A 23,954-nucleotide genomic window follows, 5' to 3' on the forward strand; every position below is an offset into this window, starting at 1 on the left:
TGTTTTCCTAACTGTCGCAAGAGTGGCAGCTCTAGTGCAATGTAAACAAAATACTACTACAGCCATACATATTAAAAATACAATATGAAGTTAATTTCCTTTGACCGTTTAAAACAAATTTAAGAGGCTTAGAGCTAGCTTCTCATTTCGGTAAGCATTTGATAGAAATTGAACGCGTTAACCGCATGATAAAGTCCTTTTAACTAGATACTTTTAAAATGTCAGATACATTATTACAAACCCACTTCTAAACGACATATGCAACAAGAATAATGAAAATGCTTTAAATTTTTCCGATCGCTATAATTAAAATTGGATTAGCTAAGAAACAAAACTTACACACTGTTAATAGTCAGGGGTCTGTTTAGAAGAAATTTGGGTCCGTTAACGGACCCTTCACAAAATATCCTTTCATAAAAACGGACCCTTCACAAAATATTTTAACTTAAAAACGGACCCTTCACAAAATGATTTTTCTTTTAATCGGACCTTTCACAAATTTTTTTATCTTCATTATTATCTTGTTAATCGAATAAATCCTTCCCAGGGCAGAAAACAAGAAAGATGGATTATAAACGTTGTCTTCGGCAGAGGATTCTTCCATTATTCGTCCGGAATTTGAATATTATGCGTTCAGCAGTATCTATAGGTTAAATACCAAATATTTGTATGTTGCATCTCTAATTTAGAAGCAGCAATTGCTGTTTATTTTTGAAAATTTAATTTTTTTATTATAATTTTACAGTGCCGAGCCTAATCTTGTATCTATTTAAAATTTAAAAACACATTGAAAAAGTTTTTTTTTTGCAATAACGGACCCTATTTGCACAAATTCATAAAAGCGGACCCTGGTTGAAAGAATGTGAGTAATTTTTTCACAATTTCGTGAGAAACGGACCTTTCACAAAATGTCTGGACAGACCCCTGATAGTTGTATTCTTACCTCAGTTGCTAAGTTCGTTGAAATACGTCCAATACCATCAGAAAAACAATAGGGCTTGCCACCATTAGCTAAATCACATCCTCTTTCAATATCCGGTTCTGTTCGAATGTGACGGGGATCTAATGGTACAGTAACAGCATCTTCTGTTTGAGAAAAACATTGCCCCATTCTCGCCATATACTTGGGAACAGAGTGAATGTGAGAGAAATCTCCCATCCACGATCGGATATGCTGAACCGTATTACCTTCAGTATCTCTAGCGTATGTCCATATGCCATGATCACGAATCTGGGAATTAGACCAAGCCAGGAACTCATAGTGGCGAGATCCAATGCGTATTCCTGTAGACATTGGTCTACGGATCGAGTATTCCAAAATATTTGGCTCAGCATTTGCAGCGTTGAAACTTAATCGAGAATTGTCGTCATCTCTAAATGATACCCGAATGGCGTATTCTGGATCAAATTTTCTCAAAACTCTATTACCGAACATAATTTCAGGTGGCCAAAGCAATTGACGCGTGGGTGTCACAGTTATGCGACGGATTAATCGGCACTTCTCGGGCACGATATAGTGCATGTAATCCATTTCATCTTTGTGATTAAGATAAAAGTAATATTGTCGCTCAATGGCGTGCCAATAGTTCATGATCTTCCCTGATTCTAAAGTCGATAAGACGAGTGTTAATGCTTTTTCGAGACAATCTCCATTTTGCAAAGAAAATTTTTCTAAAACACGTAGAGAGGTATGTATGTTGGATGTTTGAGAAGGAACTGTAAAACTTCTTTTAAAAATCGATGTTATCATGTATGTAGATCCGAAATGATTCCAATTGACGTCAGGAATGTCAGGTTTTTCTTTCTGCTTAGTAACAATGTAGGCATAATGTATTGGTTTTTCACCGCACCTGGCATGAATTCTGCTAACGATCTCTTCAACGACGATAGCATTTGTAAATGATAGTTTCATAACCGTAGCTTTTCCAAGCGTTTCAACGTCAAATAATGCTCTCCTTTCGCCGACAGGCAAATAATTATTATTCCTCCTTCTACCCCAACAGCTCGGACCAGTCGTAATGGTAGCAGATCTGTGTCTTATTTGATAATTTCCTATATATTTACTGTAACGTTGTTCAGTTTCAAAAATAAGAGGTGGGTTGCACAAATCAAAAAATATTTCATGAGAATTCGAATCGATATTGACAAATACATTTTTAATATTACTGTAAGGGAAAACTAATTCCCAAGCTTCGTATTTTATAGTAACAGACCGACTATCGTGATAAAAATTCACGTGGTGAGAGTCTAAACTCTGATCTGACTCCAGTGAGGAGTACTGATGAAAGGCTCCATCATGTGGTAAAATTCCAAAACTAATAGTCTTGTATGCAGTGTATACGTGAGAATGCTTGCGTGAGGAGCTGAAAGATTTGCTTTCATAAAAAGCCAAAATTGGGGTGGGGTTTGGATAAAATAAGTTCTTCCATTCACTGCGCAACTGTCGACAGTAGTGCACCCAATTTTGGTCTCTTAGCAAACACTTGGCAGAAACTTGAATGATAAGTTCTTCTATTTCTGGGGTATCTTCTTCTTCAGATTTTTTCACTTTCAAAAAGCTGAGACTGACGTCCATCAGACCACATGCTTCAAAGTGAAATGTCAGCTGTTCGAGATATGTCTTAAATTTCTTCGCTATGTCATCATCTGTGGCATATTTCTCTTCGGGCACAATAACGGTTCTAAAATTAATGACTTCCATTTCTCTTCACTTCACCTGAAATTAACATAAATATATAATTAAAATAGACCAACTTTCCTTAGATTAAATTATTAAATTGTGTACCATGTTCTTTAAAATTGTTTTGAAATAGTTTTATTCTTGAGATTAGAAAAATATATGATCCTTAAAATTTATTGGAATAAGCTCTACAGAAAAAGGTGTATCTGCCCCTAGAAAAAGTTTATTGATTCGGATATTTATGTGACTACCAAGGCATCAGTTTCTTCCACAGTGGAAAAAATAAGTTTCCTCCAGCCCAACTGGATTAACTGGTGTTTTGATAACTTTTGTTAAGGATTTGATTATTGTTTCTAAGATTATTGTTGCGAATTTTTACTTGGTTTTTTGAAATCTCGATGTCTTTAACACTAGAAAGACGGAAAATTAGTATATACCTATATTGCCTAAAAGCAGTCAAAATGACTGGTTTGTGAATGCGCAAATAAATTTGTTTAGAATTAATTTTTAGCATTTTTTATAATATTTACAGTTATATAACAAGTTATTTGTAAATATTAACAATAAAAAAAATTATATGTCGTACAAAAAGTCACAAAATTCTAAGAAATTGTGTCATTATATGCATCATTGTTTTTCTAATTGAAATTAAAAGCAGTCAAAATGACTTCCTTAGGCAATCTAGTGTTAATCACTCAATTATTATTGATATTCTCGCGAATTTTTAAAAAATACAGATATTATCATGGCACGCGAAACTCAAATGGCGCATTCAAGAAATCATACTCCGATATCCTCGTTAATTGCTTCAATCGATATTCCGACAGTTATTACTACTAATTTTCGTATTTAGAAGAAGAAGAAAAACGAAATCAAACACTTTTTTTAAACAATTTTATTAAACGCCAATCTGAAATCACTCATTTAATTATTTACTTTTAATATGACGATTTCATCGTTTTTATCGCTAGTAGGGGAGAGTGGGGTCAATTGTAACAGGGTACGATTGTAACAGAGCAAAAATTTCGAGTGTCGGGTTCTAGATTTGGTTCCTAGGTGGCGCACAAGGTGTATTTAACAAATCTACATGTACACCCGTGCTGGCAACCATTTTTATCTACTTTTGAAAGAGTTACATCACGAAAGATATTTTCACGATACGTAAGTACTTTTTTTGGTATTAGAATATTATATTGTAACAAAGTAATTTTGTTTAAACAAAAAAAAAATTCTTAACCGAATATGTAAGTGGACACCTTAATTAACATTTCAAAAAAAAAGATTAGTTTTGTTTATTAACTAGCATTGTTTTTAACAAATGAAGCTGAAATGGCGTCTTGGGGACCATTGTAACAACAAGTAAAGGGACGAATGTAACAGCTGAAAATAAATAATCTTATGTTTACAAACCATTACTTAACTCTTTAAGAACCACCAATAGTTTCCTATATCATTTATATTATGTTGCATGTGCATTATTTTATTTGTCACCTTTCACAGCATAAATTAAAATTTTTAACCCCTTAAAGTTAAAAGTTTAACCCTTTAGGTCTCTGCTCATTATTATTTTTACTCCTAAAATATCACTACTATTTTGATCAATAAAAAAATATATCACAACTATGATAATATGTATAATTAACTATGTTTTAGTTGAATTTATGAACTGTTACAATTGACCCCGTAAGTGGGGACAATTGTAACAAGTGCACGACTGTCAAAAATTGTTAATAACTAATATAATAATATTTTAAATCAGGTATTTAATTTTTTTTCTAGTAGAGGATAGTCTACTTTACTCGTCTGTCTATTAATACTAATAATATATTGAATTTTTTATTAGTTAAAAATAGTTAAGTAAAAAATGTTACAATTGACCCCACTCTCCCCTACTGTCGCTCGTATTTGTTGATATTTTTTCTACACATAAGATTTGAATCGCGCATTTAAATAAACACTTTTTGACACGCTTAATTTAGGCAAATAATACCGATATTTATGTCGTGCTTTGATTGCATTTTCGGCAGTTATTGATATTAATTTCCAAGTAGTTTTTAACCCTCCTGGCGGCGAACCCGTAATAACTCGGAATCATTTCTACACGCAAAGCGGCAAGCCCGGAATAACTCGGGTTGCCTATCTGCCTCTCTAGCGGCGCGCCCGAGTTTTTCGCTGGTATTTTTTTTCCTTCCCCTACGACCGCCGACTGGGTACTAATTGAGAGGTGGGGATAGCTGTCATCATAAATCACTATAACAGAGGAGTTGTGAGTTTATTTTAGAGTTCATAGTACATTAGTAGTTAAAAGGTACTGATAAGAAAAGTTTTTGGTGAAGGGGAAAAATTAATTTAAAGTTTTATTTTATTTTATTTATTTATTTCCATTTTTTTTTCTTTTGCTAATACCAAATCAAACATTTCGTTGCTTTCATTGCTGTTTTTATTATTATTTTCTTTTTTAATTGAAGTTCTTCTTTTTAAAATTAGAAAAATGGGGGGGGGGATATATTATCTCAAATTACTTTCAAATTTTTTAATATTTGTTTATTTTGAATAAATTTTTAAATATCTCTATTAATAATGCTCTGCAGTTTCGTTATAAGTACTGTAAATTCGATATTTTGATAATATTCATTAACTGAATTTTATTTTGTGAACTTAATTGGAAGAGATTTTAACTTAGTTTAGATTTTGACTTATTTTATTTCTTTCAAACTGCCAGAAAGTACACCTTACTTATTTTTCAAGTTCACTAATTTTGAAATGTTAAAATTTTACTTTGCAAACATTATTTTAATCAGAGTAATTTTTTTTCTTCACATTATTTTAAAAATTTTCAAGCAAAGAAGGATATGAAAAAAAAATAATAATAAATAAATAAATAAAGAGCGAATAAATAAAATTCTATTTATTTTTTTTCTTGATGTTTTAAGCATTTCCTTTGAATTATCGCGTCTAAAATTTATACAGAAATAAAATCTTGAAAAAACAGAATACGAAAGACAGTTATTGAATTTTTTAAGAAATAACTTGCATATTCAAAACATTTTTCGCAAAATCAAAAATCTTATAACTACAAAGAAACCGACGATATTAGATATCTTTTAAAGTTCAATTTTAATTAAGAGTTTTAAGTTTATATAAAAACCATATAATAATACTTTGAAGCAATTTTTCCCAGCTAAACTCTGATTACTTCCTCCAACAATTTTAATTTTAAGAGATACTATCAAGTAATTGATTAATAATGTGAGTATAATTCTTGAAACTAAATAAGATACTTGTTTTATTGCGCCATAATAAAGGAATTTAATGAATTTCAAATTTGCATGGATTTCGGATAGCTCTTATTATTTAACAAGAAATTACTTATTCGTTTTCTTCTTCCTCATAAAGTTATCTATTATTTAATAGACTAATATTGTTCAAAAATGTATCCAAAACTAACTTTCTTTTACTACAAAAAAAACAAAACTAGGTAAAAGAAAGAGTATAAAGTAATTTTTATTTTTAAAAGTTTTTTTTCTGTCAAAATTTTGTAATAATACTATTCTGATGTATTTGTTTCGAATTTCTGATTTAATTATAATCAATACATATTAAGGACAATAATCAAAGGAAAAGGCAACGCAAAGTTAGGTTTATTTGTATTACACAGTTTTTTACTTTTACATGACCAAAAAAAAAGGACGAACAATCTAGTATTTATTTAGTAATGTGTAAAAAAAAATTTCAAAAATTAATATTAGAGAAATTAAAGAAAATTATTTTTCCTAGATAATTTAGCAAAAGAAATATATGTTAATATAGTATTTCGAACGGTTTAAAAACTGTTTAATTTTCTTACTTATGAATTAACTTTCGATGGAAGTTGACAACAACACATTTGCTTCAAAAATATCAAGTATGATGATCCTGCAATTTTGGTTGTTAAAATTCTAGTAAACATCGTTGAAGGTGTCGCAATAAAGTATAGATAACTTTTAAAATTATATATATATATATATATATATATATATATATATATATATATATATATATATATATATATATATATATATATATATATATATATATATATATATATATATATATATATATATATATATATAAACACGAAGAAAATAAATAAAAACAATAAGTTTTATTTGTTGCGCATAGGCTGCAAGTAAATAGAACTCATAAAATAAGTTCAAAATGTAGAGCACAAGGAAAAAATTTCAGAAGAATGAAAGAAGGGGGGAAAAATAACAAGAAACCGGAAGGAAGAAAAATCTGAAAAAAAGGACAAAAATTTTAAAAATTCCGGATAATAAAAGATATAATCTCGTCATCAGCTCACACGATTATATCCACAAAAAAGAGTGCTTTCTAATATTGTATCAATATAGCCAAAGCAAAATATATCAATGCAATAGAGCGGGGAGCACTCAAAAAATTTTACAAAAAAATTTTTACAGAAAAATTTCACCAAATAAAATAAAGCACAATAAGTAAAAGTATCACGTAACAACAGAATATAAAATATAAAGAAAAAACAGAATGAAACTTGAAATGATGAACAGGAAATTTGTTAAAAATGATTTGAAATATTTTCGTAACAAGATTGCCAGATTGCAAAAACTGAAAACAAAAGCGGAAATTGAGATAAAAGCGTAATTAGAGGATTTTTGTATTAAAGTGAGTTCTTACTCCAATTTTGAAGTATGAAGTCTTTCATTGTTTTGTAATTTTTCCCTTGTTTTCTCTACATTTTGAACTATATATATATATATATATATATATATATATATATATATATATATATATATATATATATATATATATATATATATATATATATATATATATATAAGGTATATATATATATATAAGGTATATTAGCAGATTCAACTGTTAAGAATTATTTCTTATTGCTTTTCTATTATATATAAAGCTGATTTTTAAAGTACTCAAATTTTATTTTACTGTGAAGGTATTTTATTTTTATGCACTACTCTATACTTTTAGACAATAAATTTAATGTTTGGTTTTAATTTGTTTATTGTTAGTTGAATTCTCTGTCCCTCCTTTTTCAAATTACATATATAAATACGTTTCTCATTGCAAACTATTATGTAATAATGTTTCTCCAGAAATGTTTTCTTGTAAGACGACAGGCAGAAGAGAGAGAAATTTAAAGAATAGGTTTAAAAACAGAGTGTCAAGGATTCAGAGAGTGATTTATCTTCTTTTCAGAAATGTACAAAGCTTGGAATTCCATACAATTAGCAACTACTGGGCTGCGATACAGGAAATGACCCCTTGCAGAGAAGTAAATATCCCTCTTTCAAAACGCCAATCTTCCGTTTCCCATTTCCCCATGCATTGACTACACCTATTGTCATCTTAGAAAGTAATTCTCCAAGAAATTTGTTGCAACATTTGCTTTCATTCATTGAAAACTTATAGTGTTGACCCCAGGATATCTTCAGTTAGAATGTATTATTGCATCAAAAGAAAGCGCAAAATGAAATATGCTACCTGTTTTTTTTTCACTAATAAGTTCACTAATAAAATAACTAAAAAGATCATGTCATCTAATAATAGTAGATTTAGTATAAAACTTTGAAGTAGTGTAAATAAAGGGAGTATATGCTCTCTTTCAAGTCTCCTAAAAGCTGAATATAGAACATTCTCAAAGTCTAAAATAATTTTTGTGACATAGAATTTTTTCACTCTATATTTAATTGCTAAAAAGACTGCCAACTGCAAAACTTTTATGTTGCAAAAACTTTTAATCAATTATCTCTTATTGGTGTTGTTGGAATTTCATGAAGTCGTGATTTCTTAAATAATGCTTGTTTTTTTCCCTTTTCTAGATCACTAATTCCTATCTAAATTCAATATAATTTGTCTACAGCTCCTCAGTCTGATTTCTATTCTTATTTCAGAATAATTATTTTACTAATTTATAAACCTGAAATTTTAATAGGGGTATTAGAATCAATAGAGTGTATATTCGTGTTTACTGAGTATATAATTATATTGAACTAATCAGTCATCATAACATCGTTCTATTTAATGAAAACATTTTGTTGATTTTAGAATTAAAGGATTTTAAACCCGTTTTTATCAAGCTCTTATCTGAAATTTATGAATAGTAATTTGCATAATAGACTTTCTTCATTGCGTTATTTGATATCTAATTAATTACCACTTTAAAATCATTTCTATTTTTAAAAATTTCTCAAGAGTACATATAAGAAATTTTTTGGTAATCTTAACTTTAGACTTTTAGTACTAGTTTGTATTTCGTTATTGCTGAATATATTTCAATTAATCAGATTCGAAAAATATTTTGTGAAAGAAAATACATGCTAGGAGTTTGATGCAAGACTATGATTATGCTCTTACTCTAGTGAGCTTCCAAAAAATGTGAATATAGAAAAATAAAAAAAAAAGGAAACTGAAATTTTATACAAAAATATAGAGAATTTAAACATCAACATAGGAGTGTTCATTGAATTTTTTTTTAACATTATGAAACACACCAAACTCGTCCATCATTTAAAGACATATCGTCTGAATCAGACTCAGAAGATGAATCCGAAAAAGACGATTCAGAATCCGTGTACTCATCTGAATCCATTTGAACGTCAACGATAGTTTAAAAAAAATATTAAGTTTTGAAAATTATAAAAAAATTAAATATTAAGCCTTATGAATAATTAAATAATTTAAACATAAAATTTTCAAAGTTAAAGTTAAAATATTAAGACATAAATATTATTAAATAAATTATATCTTAGGCCATAAATATCGCTAAGAAAGTAAAATATTACGTATTAAAGACTATTAAATAATCGAAACATAAGCAGTGAAAATAATTAAAAGATCAAATATTGTAAAATATTTTTTTAACGAAAAGTCAATTCTGAAAGATTAAATAATTAAAATAATTAGTATTGCAGAAAATATAAACACGAGATATTAGAAGAAATTATGTTATAAAAAACGTCTTCTAATTCATTAAATAAATAAAATAAAATATTTACAAATAATAAAAAGGAAACGGATAATATAATTTAAATTTTTTTTAAAAAAAAACGCTATATTACAGAAAATTAAGTTTTAAAAATTAATAAATAACTAAATAGTTTTTAGTAAAAAAAATTATATAAATTAAATATTATGTATTAAATATTGGTAAAATAATAAATTTAAAGAAGGTTTAAAATTTAAAAAACTAAATTATAAATATTATTAGTTAGCTAAAATATTAAGTGTTAGGAAAATTAAATAACTAAAAAATTAAGTCTTAAAGATTGTTAAATAGTTAAAATAATGAGTCTTGAAAAAGACTGTTTCAAAATATATATGCTGTAGAGCTCGTGAAAAAACCAGGACGTTAAAGGAACAGAAATGGTTAAAGAAGTTGGAGCGTGTTTGTATTTATATGAGATTCATGTCCATTTAAAACATTCCCACGTTATCCATTTCCAAGAACTAGGTGCTAGTTCTATCATGTCCCATTAGATGTCTGTCTGGAGTAATTTTTCGAAACTCATGATTTACCCTGATTACCTATTTAATACTCAGTATACCTAATTACCCAGTATTACTGAAGCTATTGCGCATCCCATTGCTATCACCTAGTCGACTTAGCTTCCTTTAGAACATGAAGGTTGAATAGGTTTCAGAAAAACCTAATTATGCCATTTTGATGGTTACAAATGTTCTTTGGGTATAAGAAAAAGAAATATATCCTATTTCTGAAAAGTTTGTACAATTTTTCTACGTCTGATGCTAAGATAATACTTTTATTTTTGTTCTAGATCTGATCACGATTTGTTTTAGAAGCCCTCTCTAGTATTTATCTCGTAATTAAAAAATTTTTTTAATGAAAAATAGGATAAGCAAAGATTTTAATTAATTATTATAAGATTTTTTTTTTATTTGTCTCAAAATAAAAAATTTAAAATATATTTCGTTTGTAGCGCTCATTGTGGCTACAACGAAATTCGAAAATACTCAAAGAATAACAACACTAAATAAAATAACTTCCATTTCAACTTTACAAATACTAATACGTGTTGATAGTGAAAAGTAAAATGCCGCCGCCATTAGTTACAAATATTAAGCACCATCAAAATGAAGTAAAGTATAATTATTGTTTACACTAAATCATAGTAACCATTTAAGTCTGAATAAAAATACTGAAATTATGCGAAAAGAAACCTTTGCGTAAAAAAAGATAATGCAGATTCATTTAAACTAAAACTAAACTAAGGGCATATTTCCTTTCCCGAACGAATATTTAAGAAAAGTAAAAAAAATTTATCCTAAATTTCAGATCTAAATGTAACAACTTATAATAATACATTATAGGAGCGAAAAACATGATTTAGCGTATGCGAAACAAGTAAAATTAAAACATAAACAGCTACTCAAAAAACCAAAAATACGAAGCAAAACTGAGATCAATGAATAAATTCTTTTACGAAGAAAATTTTTATTTGAATTATTTTTTCTATGCAAAAAAGCGATGACAAAATACAGTTGTTTAGAGAGAAAAAAATTGGAGAATTAAAGAAAGTGAAAGGAGAAACGTTATGAACTCATATTTCTCAAGCTCATGAATAACATTTTCTGCGCCCATGATCCCACAAGCAATTAGCCGAATATATATATATATATATATATATATATATATATATATATTATATATAATTTTTTCTTTTAAGTAGTTACTTCTATGCGACAATAAAAAATCTTAAATAGTTGCTCGGGGGGAATTTAAATATTTTTTCTATAGAATATATTTTGGTTCTCAAAAATTCTACTACCTTAAGCGGGATATTCAAATACCAGTTATGCAATTACGTGGGGGCAACTGTATTAGGAAAACTTCAACTAAAATAAATAAATAAATAAAAATAAGCTATACTGTTTAATTGATAGCGCATGCGTTATAAAACCAAAATTGTTGGAAAAATTATCAATAAAGACCAAGCAGCAGGAAAATAGGAAAAAAAAATTAAACATATTTTCTCTCTAAGAAAAGCTATAAATGTGATTGATGCTACTTCAATTTACTAATCCTTAGTGGAAGAATAAAATTTTATAGGGCAGGAATTTAAAAAGATTTATTTAGACTTCAATAATCAAATATTTTATAAAGGCTATCAAGCCATGTCAATTCTTTAAAAGTAATGATAGTTGACTGGAACTTTTCAAAACGTAAAGAGGCAGTTAATAAGGGTAATTACTCGGTTAGTGTAAAATTTCCAGTTTCTGCATGGAAATCTATTTATAAACTATAATGAAATTTATTTGGTACATAAAGAGTTAAAAAGTTTTAATTTTATAAAAATTGAAAGAGAGAACTAAACTAACATGAATCAAAATTACAAGTGACTACATTTTGAATATTGTTGTTAAAATTATATTCTAAATGATGTACTGGTCCAAATCAGAGAATATATAACTTAAAATTAAGATAATGATCCTGGTTTAGATCAAATAAAAGAAAAAGATTGTCACTCTGCAAAATTAAATATTATAGAAAATTAAAGGATCATAAAAGTAATTATAAACGATATGCATAGTGATGATAAACACTAAATCAATACTTCTAATAACAAAAAAGAAAGAAACTTGAACTACATAATATTGTTTTCAACTTTTATTTTTTTTTATTTCATGAATCATATTATATTTTTTTACTAATTGATTTTTTATTTTTAATTTAAACAGGAATAAAATTTGTCTAACAATCAAAGGCGAGGACCATACACTCATGTCTTTTAAATATAAATTGCAAAAAGATTCAAACATTCTGGAAACAAACGTTGAATTGCAGGAGGATTCAAAAAAGATAGTTGAAAAGTGAACTACAAAACGGGTTTCATCCATCAAACTGTCATTCCCTCGGCTGACCACATAGAGCGTAAATAATTCCCTTAACAGCAAACGGAGAAAAAGGGGGGAGGCATTCCTTTAGTCTGACCTCCGCCGTTTCAGAGAGAATTCTGTTAAATATGCTTGACCTTCTAAGAGTAAAACTATTTCAAGTAAGCGCCACCAGGAGGGTTAAATATCCCAATATATTTTTTACAATATGGGAAATTCGTATTGAATATTAAATTAGTAACGCAATTATTCTATCGTTTTTTCTTTGGCAGTTATAATTATTGATTTCCACATGATTTCTGAAATAGATATTTTTCATAAAAATTATTTTTAACATATTGATTTACAAAATGCGAAAAAGGAAATAAATAGCGAGTTTTCTCCTCACTAAACGCGAGAGTATTGCCCATTAAAAAAAATTATATTTTCAGTTGAAAGACCCTATTCAATAAAATAATAAAATTGTAATTGTATATATACAGTCTAACCTCGATATCTCGAACTTGAAGGGAGAGGAGAAAAAATTCGGAATATCGAAAATTCGAATTATCGAAAATCGCATGTTATCGATGTTAGAATAAAGAAAAATGCTTTTTACATACCTTATTTACTATTCGATATTTATTCTAAAAACACTTAAAATGATTCAATTGTTTGCTTTAGAGATGTGTAAGAAAGTTTGTCTATAACACTTTCTAAGTGGACTATAACTTTAAATGTCTCCTCTGACATATTCGGTTGTCTCTCAATAAATCTCCTTACAGTGTCTACTGTAGAAAGTGCTTGTTTGAGAATTGGTTATGATTATGAGAATTAGTTTTCTATTCTTAAAAATTTTTTTGGAATATTTTTTTTATTTTCAGGAAAAAATCTACACTATTTATGGAAAAAAAATTTAAGTTATCGAGGGATTAGAAAAAAAAATTCGAGAAATCAAGGTTTTTTTAACATTGAGTGTCTTGGAAATTTGAAGGGAATTGTTTTTCCTGCGAGACATCGAAAAATTCGTGAAATCGAGGATCGAGTTAGTGAGGTTCGACTGTAAATATATACATATAAAAAGAAACTTCCTTAAATTAGACACATGTGCATTTGTTATTATTTACAGAAAACAGAGGGCACAGTTGGTAGAACACCTTGTCTACAACACTGCTTTTTAATCTACAAAAAGAAAAAATGGAAAAGGCCACTTATATTGGATTTAGAGGAATTGTAAATTAATCGGCGTTTTTTAAAGCATGATTTTTCGAGTGACCCTAATTGCAACAGTCCTTCAATTCTATATTATTTTCTGAAGCCTTTGAAGAGTTCGATAACATCTGTAATTGTTAACATACAAGTAATCGATTACTAGTAATCGAATTTACTAGTAATTTCGGTTATAATTAACCATGATCTCTGATTGCATGTAGTGAAAACAAGGGACGACCGAAAATAATCATGGTTACAAAATATTAGATTTGCGTGATGGCAACTTATCAAAAGATGTAATTATAATCATGAAAAATTATAACTTGAATGCATGTAATTATCAGGGCTCAGGGGAGAAAGCGCTGGCCTCCCAATAAGTTAATCCGGGTTCGAATCTTAGCGATGGCTTTTGGAAATACATTCCGTACTACACGGCTCGCACCGACCACAGCGCTGACGTAAAATATCATCAGTGATAGACGGATCATGAGTTAGTGCCTCTTTGCTGTCAGGCTAACCTTGGGAGGTTTTCCTTCTCATATAACGCAAATACGGGTTAGTTCCAACAAAAAAGTCCTCCACGAAGGTAAATTTCTCCCAATACTTGATCCAAGAGTTCCCTTGTCTTCTGGATTAGGTTCATAAGTACAAGTCTACCGAGTTAAACATTACTAATCGTATACTCAAAAATTAGGACGGCTGTTCAATGGCGGTTATAAAACAAAATATATTATAGTAAAAAATAATTAGACTAAATTTATTTTAGGAAATTAGCAAAATTTTGTTTTTATTTTTAATGTTAAGGTGCAATATTAATTTTTTAAAAATTGAGATAGATGTGGAAAAAAATAATATGTTTTGTTTGTAGAATATATTGTTTTTATTGATTAAAATTTTTTTCAATGTGTTACTTTTAAGTTCTTTTTTTACATAGTGTACTAAATAGCGAATATAGGGTAACCAAAAAAAACCTTGTATAAGTATTGTTTTATATATTTTCATTGAACCAATGGAAATAATTCCAAACGATTATACATCAATAGTGTTTTTATATTTATTTACTTTTTATTATAAAGCAATTTTATACTGTATTTTATCTAAACAGTGCTCTTTATAAAATTCATTGAACATATTTTCCTTAAACTAATATCGAAATTCAAAAACTTAATTAATTCTACTTATTTTGAGTTAGCATTATTATTTTAAGAGATATTCAGTATTCAAAAATAATTGTTATAAGAGCAAAATTGTCAAATTTCTTGCTGCATACTTAATATAGATAAAAAAATTTTAAATTTTATTCTTTTTTCTCATTCGAAATCAAAATATTTAAAGAATTCTAATTTAACAACATGTTTTTATTAGTTTAGATTAGTTAAAAGTTTTTGTTTTCACAATTGGAAACCTGTACCTGTAAAGTACAGAACAAAAAAAAATAATAATAATAAAACAAAAGTTTCGTTTTCCTTCTTTCTAATAAACACACATGAATAAAATCGTTTTATATGCTATATTTATTTATCATTTAACATGTTCCTCATACATTCCTTAGGTTTTTGCCAGCTTTTTAGGGTAAAAGGAACAACAGTTTTGGAAACATCATCACGTGAATACAAATAAACTATTGACATTGTGACTACTACATAATTCGAATTTTGAATCAAAAATCAACTATTTACCAACAAACAGTAAAATTAAATGCTAATGGAACTTCTTAAAAGAACATTTATCTTAATTAAAGTATGTTATAAAAGGTTAAAATGAAATCAATAAAATTAGCATCACTGTAATAATTGTAATGATTTGTTGACTAACATGTTAGCGATTGTAAGAAAATGTGTGATTGGTATACTTTGCTGAAAGAAAATAATCAATTTCAGTGGATGAGAGTACAAAAGCTTTTAGAAAACGAGTGAAAAATAAATTCTATTGTTATTAAATTATAATCCACTAGTTTTTATAGAATTTTATAAAGCAGACACGTGATTGCTGGAAGAAGAAAATATTTTAACTTCTTTTCTTGCAATTTTTGTTAGCACTTCATTTCTCTTGTTTTTGTGCATAGAAGATAAATAAGACTCATATTTATGCACAAAATTAACATTTATAAAATTTGAAGAAGAAAAAATTATCTAATACTTTTTTCCTATCAGCACATAAAAAAATATATGTATTAAAAAATTACATATTCATTTTTTGCTCTTTGAGAAAGTCAATGCATCAAAGGAGAAAAAAAATGTGAATCCTGTTTAAAAATCTTGAAATCCACGGCAATAACTAGAAAAAGTTCATTTATAAAAAAAAAAAAATATTTCTGACGAACACCACACAAATTGGACACGTCAAAAAAGGACTAATAATAGTAGATATCCACAAAGTCAACCGTCATCTATGAAAAGGTACCCCAACATAGAATTGAGTTAACATGTCTTATATACTAAGAAATGGGAACTGTATTTTCGTAATGGTCTTGTAGTACTCTCCCACCAGAATTATATCTGTGATAGAATTCGATGAACGGATAAAACTAGTTGATGCATTGCTGTTCTGTGAGGAGCCGGGATAGCTGTATTAAGATCATCGTACTTTTTGAGTGCTGGTCGTGAAAGCTGTATTAAATTCACGGTCATAGGCGCTCCTGTGTTGCCTTTAAGCAGTCGAGTGAATACGTTGTGTGCGATCGAGACTGAGAAGCAACAGCGTGAGGAGGTGGATAATGTCGCAGTCACATGTAGCAAGTCAACTGTTCAATGTAGACAATTCATCGAAATACGAGTGTTCAAATCGAAGTAGGAGTTTCTCTCAAGGTAGGCGTGTTCACATAACGTTCGAAGGCCACCAATGTGGGGCAAGACCATTAGACAATGCTAACCTTCATCTATCAAAAGGTACCTCAAGATTGAATCAGGTTAGCATGTCTTATATACTAAAGAATTGGAATTGTATTTTTGTAGTGGTAGATACACTATAATTTGTATCGAGATTTTTTAAAAATAAGCGAAAATCGGTACTGATAACTGCCGAAAAATTCCAATCGCGTCAAATAGTTAAATCACGCGTACTATTTGATTTTTAAGGATCATAATAATATGTGACTTTTAAAAAATCACATGAAAAGAGACACCAATAACTGGCAACAAAAAAAAATATATCAATAGATTTAGTGCAGCGTCAAAAAAGCAATAACTCAAATGTGTGATTCGCATTTCTCATTTCTTAATAACATCATATTAAAATATCAGTAAAAATTAACTATGAAAAAGTCGATCGAAAAAAACAGCGGTAACGTTGCGTCAAAAAATGTCTAAGAAATGCCTGAAGTGAAATTTTATGTGTAATAATAATGCATAAAAAATATAAGAATATAAAAAATAATGGCCAATAAAACGATCAAAAGACATGGATTTACGATGGTATCGACGCAAATCGAGAGCATCAAAAAGTGATTACTCAAATGCCCGATTCAAATTTTGCGTGTCGCCGGCCAGGTGACCAAGCGGTTAGTGTGCCTTACTGCGAAGCCAATAGCTGCGGTTTCGAATCCCGCTATGGGCATGGATGTTTCTCTCTATATGATGTCCTCTATTGTGTGTGATGTGTGAATGTGGCCCACCCTATGAACGTGTATTTGTGGCAGTGTGGCGTGGGTATAATGTTGTTCGACTCCGTGACTTAAGTTCACAGGTGCCCACTGGGTAACGTTAAATGCAACACTTCAGTTCATTCAACACGAAACGTTCAGTACCTGCCGTTATTTAAAAAAAAAAAAAAAAAAATTGCATGTCGCAATAACATCGGAATTTTAAAATCCATGAAAAAAATCAATTTCATTGCAATTAAGAGAAGAAAAAAAGTTCGAGGAACAAATTTACCATGTTATGGAGCGCACCGAAAAGTAATAATTGAAATGTGCAATTCGAAATCTCCATGTCTTAATCTATGCATATAAAAATTAATGTCTATGTAAGGGTGTCATTTATAAACTCCAAAACCATCCAACCGAAATCGATGAAACTTATCATACAGATAGTTTGAAGCACGAGGAAAGTAACAAGTCACAGTTGGTATTTAGAACATTTTACCGCAAACCGTTTGAACGGGATGAGCGAAAAACGAAGTGGAATTTGCTGATTGGTTAAACGATAGTCATTGTTTTAATCTTAACAATAGACAATTCAGTTTTTCACATATTTTAAAAATAACATCAGTGATATTTCTAGCTTTTAACTCTAGTTGATAAAAAAAATAGTTTATTGCACGTAGTTAAATATTGAATTATTTTATCTTCGCTATGTCCGAGGTCTACGTCACCAAATTTATTGTTTTATAGTTGTCTGATACCACGCAATTTTTTCTTATTTATATCTCTTTTAAAACGTTTCAGAGAAACTATTTATTTAAAATCAACAGTAATTGAATAGAAGAAAAATATTTATGCATTTTACGGCAGAATTAATCAGAATGTTGTATTTATTTGCTTAAGTGAAACACAAAAAATCGCTATATTATTCACGCCAATGAAGCTAAATTAATTTAGACAATATATGCATATTAAAATAAAAGAAATCAGCTGTGTACTAGAAAGCAAAAGTAATGGAGTTAAGAAATTTATTTGTCTAGAAGAACCGTAAGAAATCATTATACTGTCAATTACGACAATGATTTTTAATTAATGTTGGTAATATGTTAAACTGACATAAAAAAACTTATATACTAAAAAGCAAAAATAATAGAGAAAAGGTACTTGTTCATTTTCGGGAGCCTTAAAAATCGCCATATTATTACTAACACTAATGCTTTAATATTAATAATATGTATTAATTAATATAAAATAAAATAAGCTATGTGCTAAAAAGCAAAGTTAAAGAAGAAAAGGTTAATAAAAAATTTGTTTAGGAAAACCGTAAAAAATCGTCATTTATAGATGACGCTTAATTATTGTGCACTATTGATAGTCATATTATGTACTACTGGAATTATACCGATTAGTGCAGTTTTGATAATAATTCTACAACGGGTTTTCCGTGGTTTCAGAAAATATTTTTTCAATGGTAGCAAAAATAGTTTATTAATATTTTAATGAATGAGAACTAAAAGAAATTTGTTCTTCCACTACTAAATATTTTAATAGTAAATTAAAGGTTAGATGGAGAAATGACCAAGGTCAAAAATCCTCCAAATTTTAATAAGAATTCAATTTTTTAAAATAAAAAAATATCCGCTTTAGTTGGCTGTCACTGACAAATATATTTTTCACAAAACTTCAATGTTGAAGGGCTTCGTTATAAGTATCAGATATGGTAATATAGGTATAAAATATTATAATGATACATTTGATGATGATAAAAACTGAAACAATACTAAGCAGTTTAAATATCGATATTTTAGAAAGAAGTGTTTTTTGGCCCCTCGAAAGGCATATATGTTCCGGAGAAAATTACTTGATAGTGGTAAATTTTGAATGTTTTGGTTTGGCCGCGAGTAATAGCTTCATGCCAAGTGATGCTAAATACATTTTATCTTTATTCTAATGGGATAAAATACAAAAAAACAAGTTTTACTTAATTCAATAACGTAAAAGCCACCGAAAAAGGCAAGAAATAATATTAAATAAATTTTTTAAAATTATTATAGCTATATTAATTGAAAAACTTGGTGGAAGAAGCATGTACGTGACATTTTTAGAATGAAAAAAAAAGTTGTATCCGAACTATTTTATTACCAATTTAGTGGAAGGCGGGACGAATAGTTCTTTGCTTTACTGTTCCTAATTTTAAATAAAAACCAATTACCTAAAAAATAAGACACTTGTTTTTAAAAATCATGCTGGACGCTAAACATATAACGGACGCTAAAAAGTAATTTAAATTATGAAAATTAGTAAATTACTTAACTTAGTAAAGATAACAAAATCAAAGAAAAAAATTCCAGCTTTTCATAAAAATTCTCTGATTTTTCCAGGTATTTAACCAAATTTCCCTGATTTTTCCAGATTTTTTCTAGTATAAAAAATTCTCTGATAATTCCAGGTGGGTGGCCACCCTGATTAAATATGAAGTATAACTTTTAGTTTGTTAGCTTTCTTTTCTTAGTAATGTATTCCAATGATCAGGTTTTGATATACTTACCCTTGAGGTAAAATGGGTAAGTTCTAAAATTAGAATATAATTCCTCAGAACATATGTAAAGATTGTTTTAGAAATAAAAGTGTTCTTCAATTTATGTATCATATTAAAAAAAATACTAAAAAATATTTTGTATTCATAAATTAAAGAGTTGATGTGTTCATGGTTATCAAAATCAGGTTTCACTTCGGATGCAGGGCTATATACAATTTGTAATAGTTTTTGGTTTTTTTGAAATATAATTGAGAGTGTAAAAATGAATGCCTATAGTGGTAATTTAAAATGTTTTTACTATTTAATTGCAGACAGACATGTATTTTTATTCAATTAAGCTATTTTAAGGATACTTTTTTGTTTTCCATTTAAAAAAACTGCCATATAAAAGACAGAAATTTTCGTGAAATAGCTCACTAAGTACCATTCATGCTATCTATATATATATTTCTCACGGCGACAAAAAAAAGCCTCATTACAACTCCCCGAATGGCAACGCTAGAAAATCGACCAATGATTGCCGCTAAAAATGTCACATGCCAAATCTAGCTGAGGTGGCTCAACGTATAGCGCTTTTAAAAACGGAAACTGAAATAACCGTAAGTTAGGCAGAAGTGTAGTCTTTGTCGATAGATCTCTATTTAAGTATTTTGTCGAAAGGGCTTTTTTTTTAAGAATTTATATATTACGAATTTATTTGACGATTTTTGATTTACATCACGAATTTATTTGTTTTATTATTGTTATTAGTTATTCATTGAAAAATGAGTCTCAGTCGTGCTGTTACGCTTTAAGATTTTATACTCACATTTCTAATAGGTTTAACGAATTACATGTCATTTATTTGAATTCAAATATATTTTAATGACTTAGTATTTACTAAAAAGATGTAATTTTTTTTTTTTTTTGAAGTTGTTATATGGATGTGAATGATTGTTTTGAATTCTTAGAATTTTGTGTATTTGCAATGTACCTAAATTAGTAGCGAGCGAAGCGAGCTTGGTTTGCGAAGCAAACTGTATAAGATTGCGTAGCAATTTTCGGGGGTTGGCGAGCGTATGTAGGGCTATAATCAAACAAATAAGTTACATTTTCAGCTATTTCATTAAAAATACAGAGTATTAGATACTTAATAAAACCAACACAGAAATAAAAAAAATATCCCTATCATACAACATTTAGATAAACCTAACCGTATATTCACTTTACCCCACTTCAGAACACAATTAATAATAATATTTTGAAATTTATTCTTAAATTTCTATATAGATTAGTTTTTTAGATGACCAGTTTGAATTAAAATTAATATTTTTTGCCAGTTTTAATGATATTAAAAAAAGTTTAACAGCTTAAACTTGATCATTAATTGCCAAACTTGCATAAATGGATCATTAACAGATAATTTGGAAACATTACATTTTTAATCAGTTATTTAAGCTGAAATAAAAATATGAAACAAATTATCTCAATTTAAAAGGAGAAAATTGATGTCTTATAACTTGTGCATTTTACCCCACTTCGCATCTGATCCTATACTTACAAGTGTTTAATTAGAAAATACATTTATAAAACTAGAATATTAACTTTATAGAGTAAAACTGAATAGTTAAGAAGAAAAAAATTTTCTTTTAAATTTTTATTGAAATTTGAATAAAAATTTGGCAACTTCAAAAAAAAAAAAAAAAAAAAAAAAAAAAAAAAAACAATTTTTACATGTGATAGAAATTTGCAATTTCAGTTTTAATTATTTATTTCTCCTCTAAATTTAAGATAAATTGTTTAAATGTTGGGGATAAAAAGATCCAGTATTAAAGGATGGAAGGTTTTATTGAGTTTAGGAAATTGTGATATTTCTGATTTGAGTGTAAAAAATTCAACTGTGTTCTATTTAAAAAATGCCAATTTCTAAATCATAACCAATGTAGACGAAATGCAAAAATTATATTTTAAAATGTAAAACAAACAATATCTATTATGTTTTTAAATTATTATTATAGAAAGGTACAATGTTTAAGTTTAGAAAAAAAATGTTCTAGCTTGAAATTAAAAAAAAAAAGAAAAATTCTTCAATTTATCATCATCACTGTTCTTTTTTTTTTTTTTTGTAATTATTGCCCATGTACACAAAAGCGCAAAACAAGAAAATTTTTAGTAATGGTTTTAAATCATAATGTGTTTATTAATAAAATGTGTTCCTTTAGGGTAATATAAAAATAAAAGTAACAGAAAGATGTTTTAGCAATGAAAAGTAAAAATTCTTGATATTTCTCCAAAATTGTTATTAATCCATTTTCTAGAAAAAAAATATAACATTTTTAATTAAATTTTATTTAAAAGGTTTTCTAATATTTACTATTGATTCATGAAAAAAAAAGAACAATTGTCTTTAGGTGTTTTTGAGCCATTTAATTCAGGGGACGATAATTACATTTTCCCATGCAAATACAATTTAAAAATGTCACTTTATTTTTATTTTTAAAGAAAATGCTTCATTGATTGTTGTTCATTTCTAGCATACACAATATATATGTGAAATAAAGAGAAAATAACGAGGAAAATAATAAGTTTTACTTACTGTGCATAAGCTGCAAGTATATAGAACTCATAAAATAAGTTAAAAATATAAAGAAATCATGGAAGAAATATAATAGATTAATGAAAAGTGAAGAAGAAAAATTATTAAAAATAATATATTTAAAAAACATTTATATGAAAAAAATACACACACATACATAAATAATATTATAGGAAAGAGTATTATTAAAATGATTACCTCAACGTATCTTTAGAACAACTAAGAAGTCCTTCTCACTTTAGCGGAGAAATGGAACTAGGCTGTCAGTTTTATTTCCACTGTCTAGTATGATGTATACATTGATAACGGAACCACGTGAGGAATATTTTATCATTTAACAATATAAAAGTTCTCTTTTATTCCAATCTGATAGGAGTTAGAATAAATATCACATTTTATAAAATCGAAATTAAAATAATGGGGAAATTTCCCATTCTATGAATCTGCATATCAGACGATAAATATTTCATTTAGAATGTGCTAAGAGCTTGCGCAGACTTTCAGCGCATGACGTCACTTAAAGTTTCGGTTTGCTTAATTTTTTTTTAGACATCGCTTTGTTTTCGATCATGATAACTCTATCTTATTTTCTTTTTTTTTATCAAGCAATAAAGCTAATAAACATTTTGCTCTGTTATTAATCTTAATTCACTGTAAAAATTGATAGCTTTAAACCTGGATATTTAGATTTATTTTATACATATCTTTATTTTAGATTTGTTTTTTTCATTCAAGGGGAGAAGGTGATCAATTATAACTCGTGATTTCCCTTTCCTTAAGATAGGGATTATCTTTCCTACATTAAACTTGATTATTTACACTATTGTTATTTGAAAAACAAGTATAAATTCTGATAATATTGTTCCGCACTTAACGTTTAAACACTTTTCATGACATTTAAACACTTAGAAAAAGAAAATTTTAAAATTGTACGGATTGTCAAAATGCCGTGATATACGCTGAAAATAAAGTTTTTATTAAAATTTATTATGATAGCCAGTTGATTACAAAAAAATCAACAAATAAAATATGAATTAAGATAATAATGGTTTAAAAAATTGCTGGGAATTTTAAAAAAATATTTTATTTTTCATAGTGTCATAATTCGAACGTTGAACATTAATCGCGCATTTGATTACTGGCTTTTAATGTGACAATTTCAATATTTTTCTTTCGATTTTTCTGTAGTTTTTGCCAGTGCTACTGATTGCCACTTGTTTTTTTTTTTTTTTTTTTTTTTTTTTTTTTTTAAATTCCGGTATTTGTCAGTTGGTAATATTTCGACATGTGAAAATCAAATCGCGCTTTGAAAGCAACACTTTTTGACGCACTCCATTTACGCTAATCGTATCGTAAATCCCTATGGTGTTTCGATTGTAATTTCGGCGGTTATTGGTATTTACTTTCTCGCAGTTTTTAAATACCCCGATATATTTCAGAAAATATGAGAAATTTGAATTTTGAGTATTTACTTTTTGACGCACTAATTCTATCA

The 23,954-nt window shown here is 28.1% G+C and overlaps 1 protein-coding gene across 1 annotated transcript in view; it reads right to left on the reverse strand.

The window, feature by feature from the left end:
* Positions 1 to 22,992, reverse strand: part of LOC107447298 (uncharacterized) — a 49,547-nt gene extending 26,555 nt beyond the window's left edge. Inside the window, exons 1-2 of the mRNA XM_087162559.1 lie at positions 22,658 to 22,992; positions 944 to 2,716 (exon numbers count right to left, since the gene is read on the reverse strand). Coding sequence (XP_087018685.1) covers positions 944 to 2,701 — 1,758 coding nt within the window. The 5' untranslated portion in view covers positions 2,702 to 2,716; positions 22,658 to 22,992. The remainder of the gene's footprint in view (positions 1 to 943; positions 2,717 to 22,657) is intronic.
* Between the last annotated feature and the right edge of the window lie 962 nt (positions 22,993 to 23,954).

This window comes from Parasteatoda tepidariorum, chromosome 1 (assembly GCF_982258835.1).
Source record: "Parasteatoda tepidariorum strain Cologne lab strain chromosome 1, Ptep-v5.0, whole genome shotgun sequence".
In the NCBI taxonomy this organism is placed as follows: domain Eukaryota; kingdom Metazoa; phylum Arthropoda; class Arachnida; order Araneae; family Theridiidae; genus Parasteatoda; species Parasteatoda tepidariorum.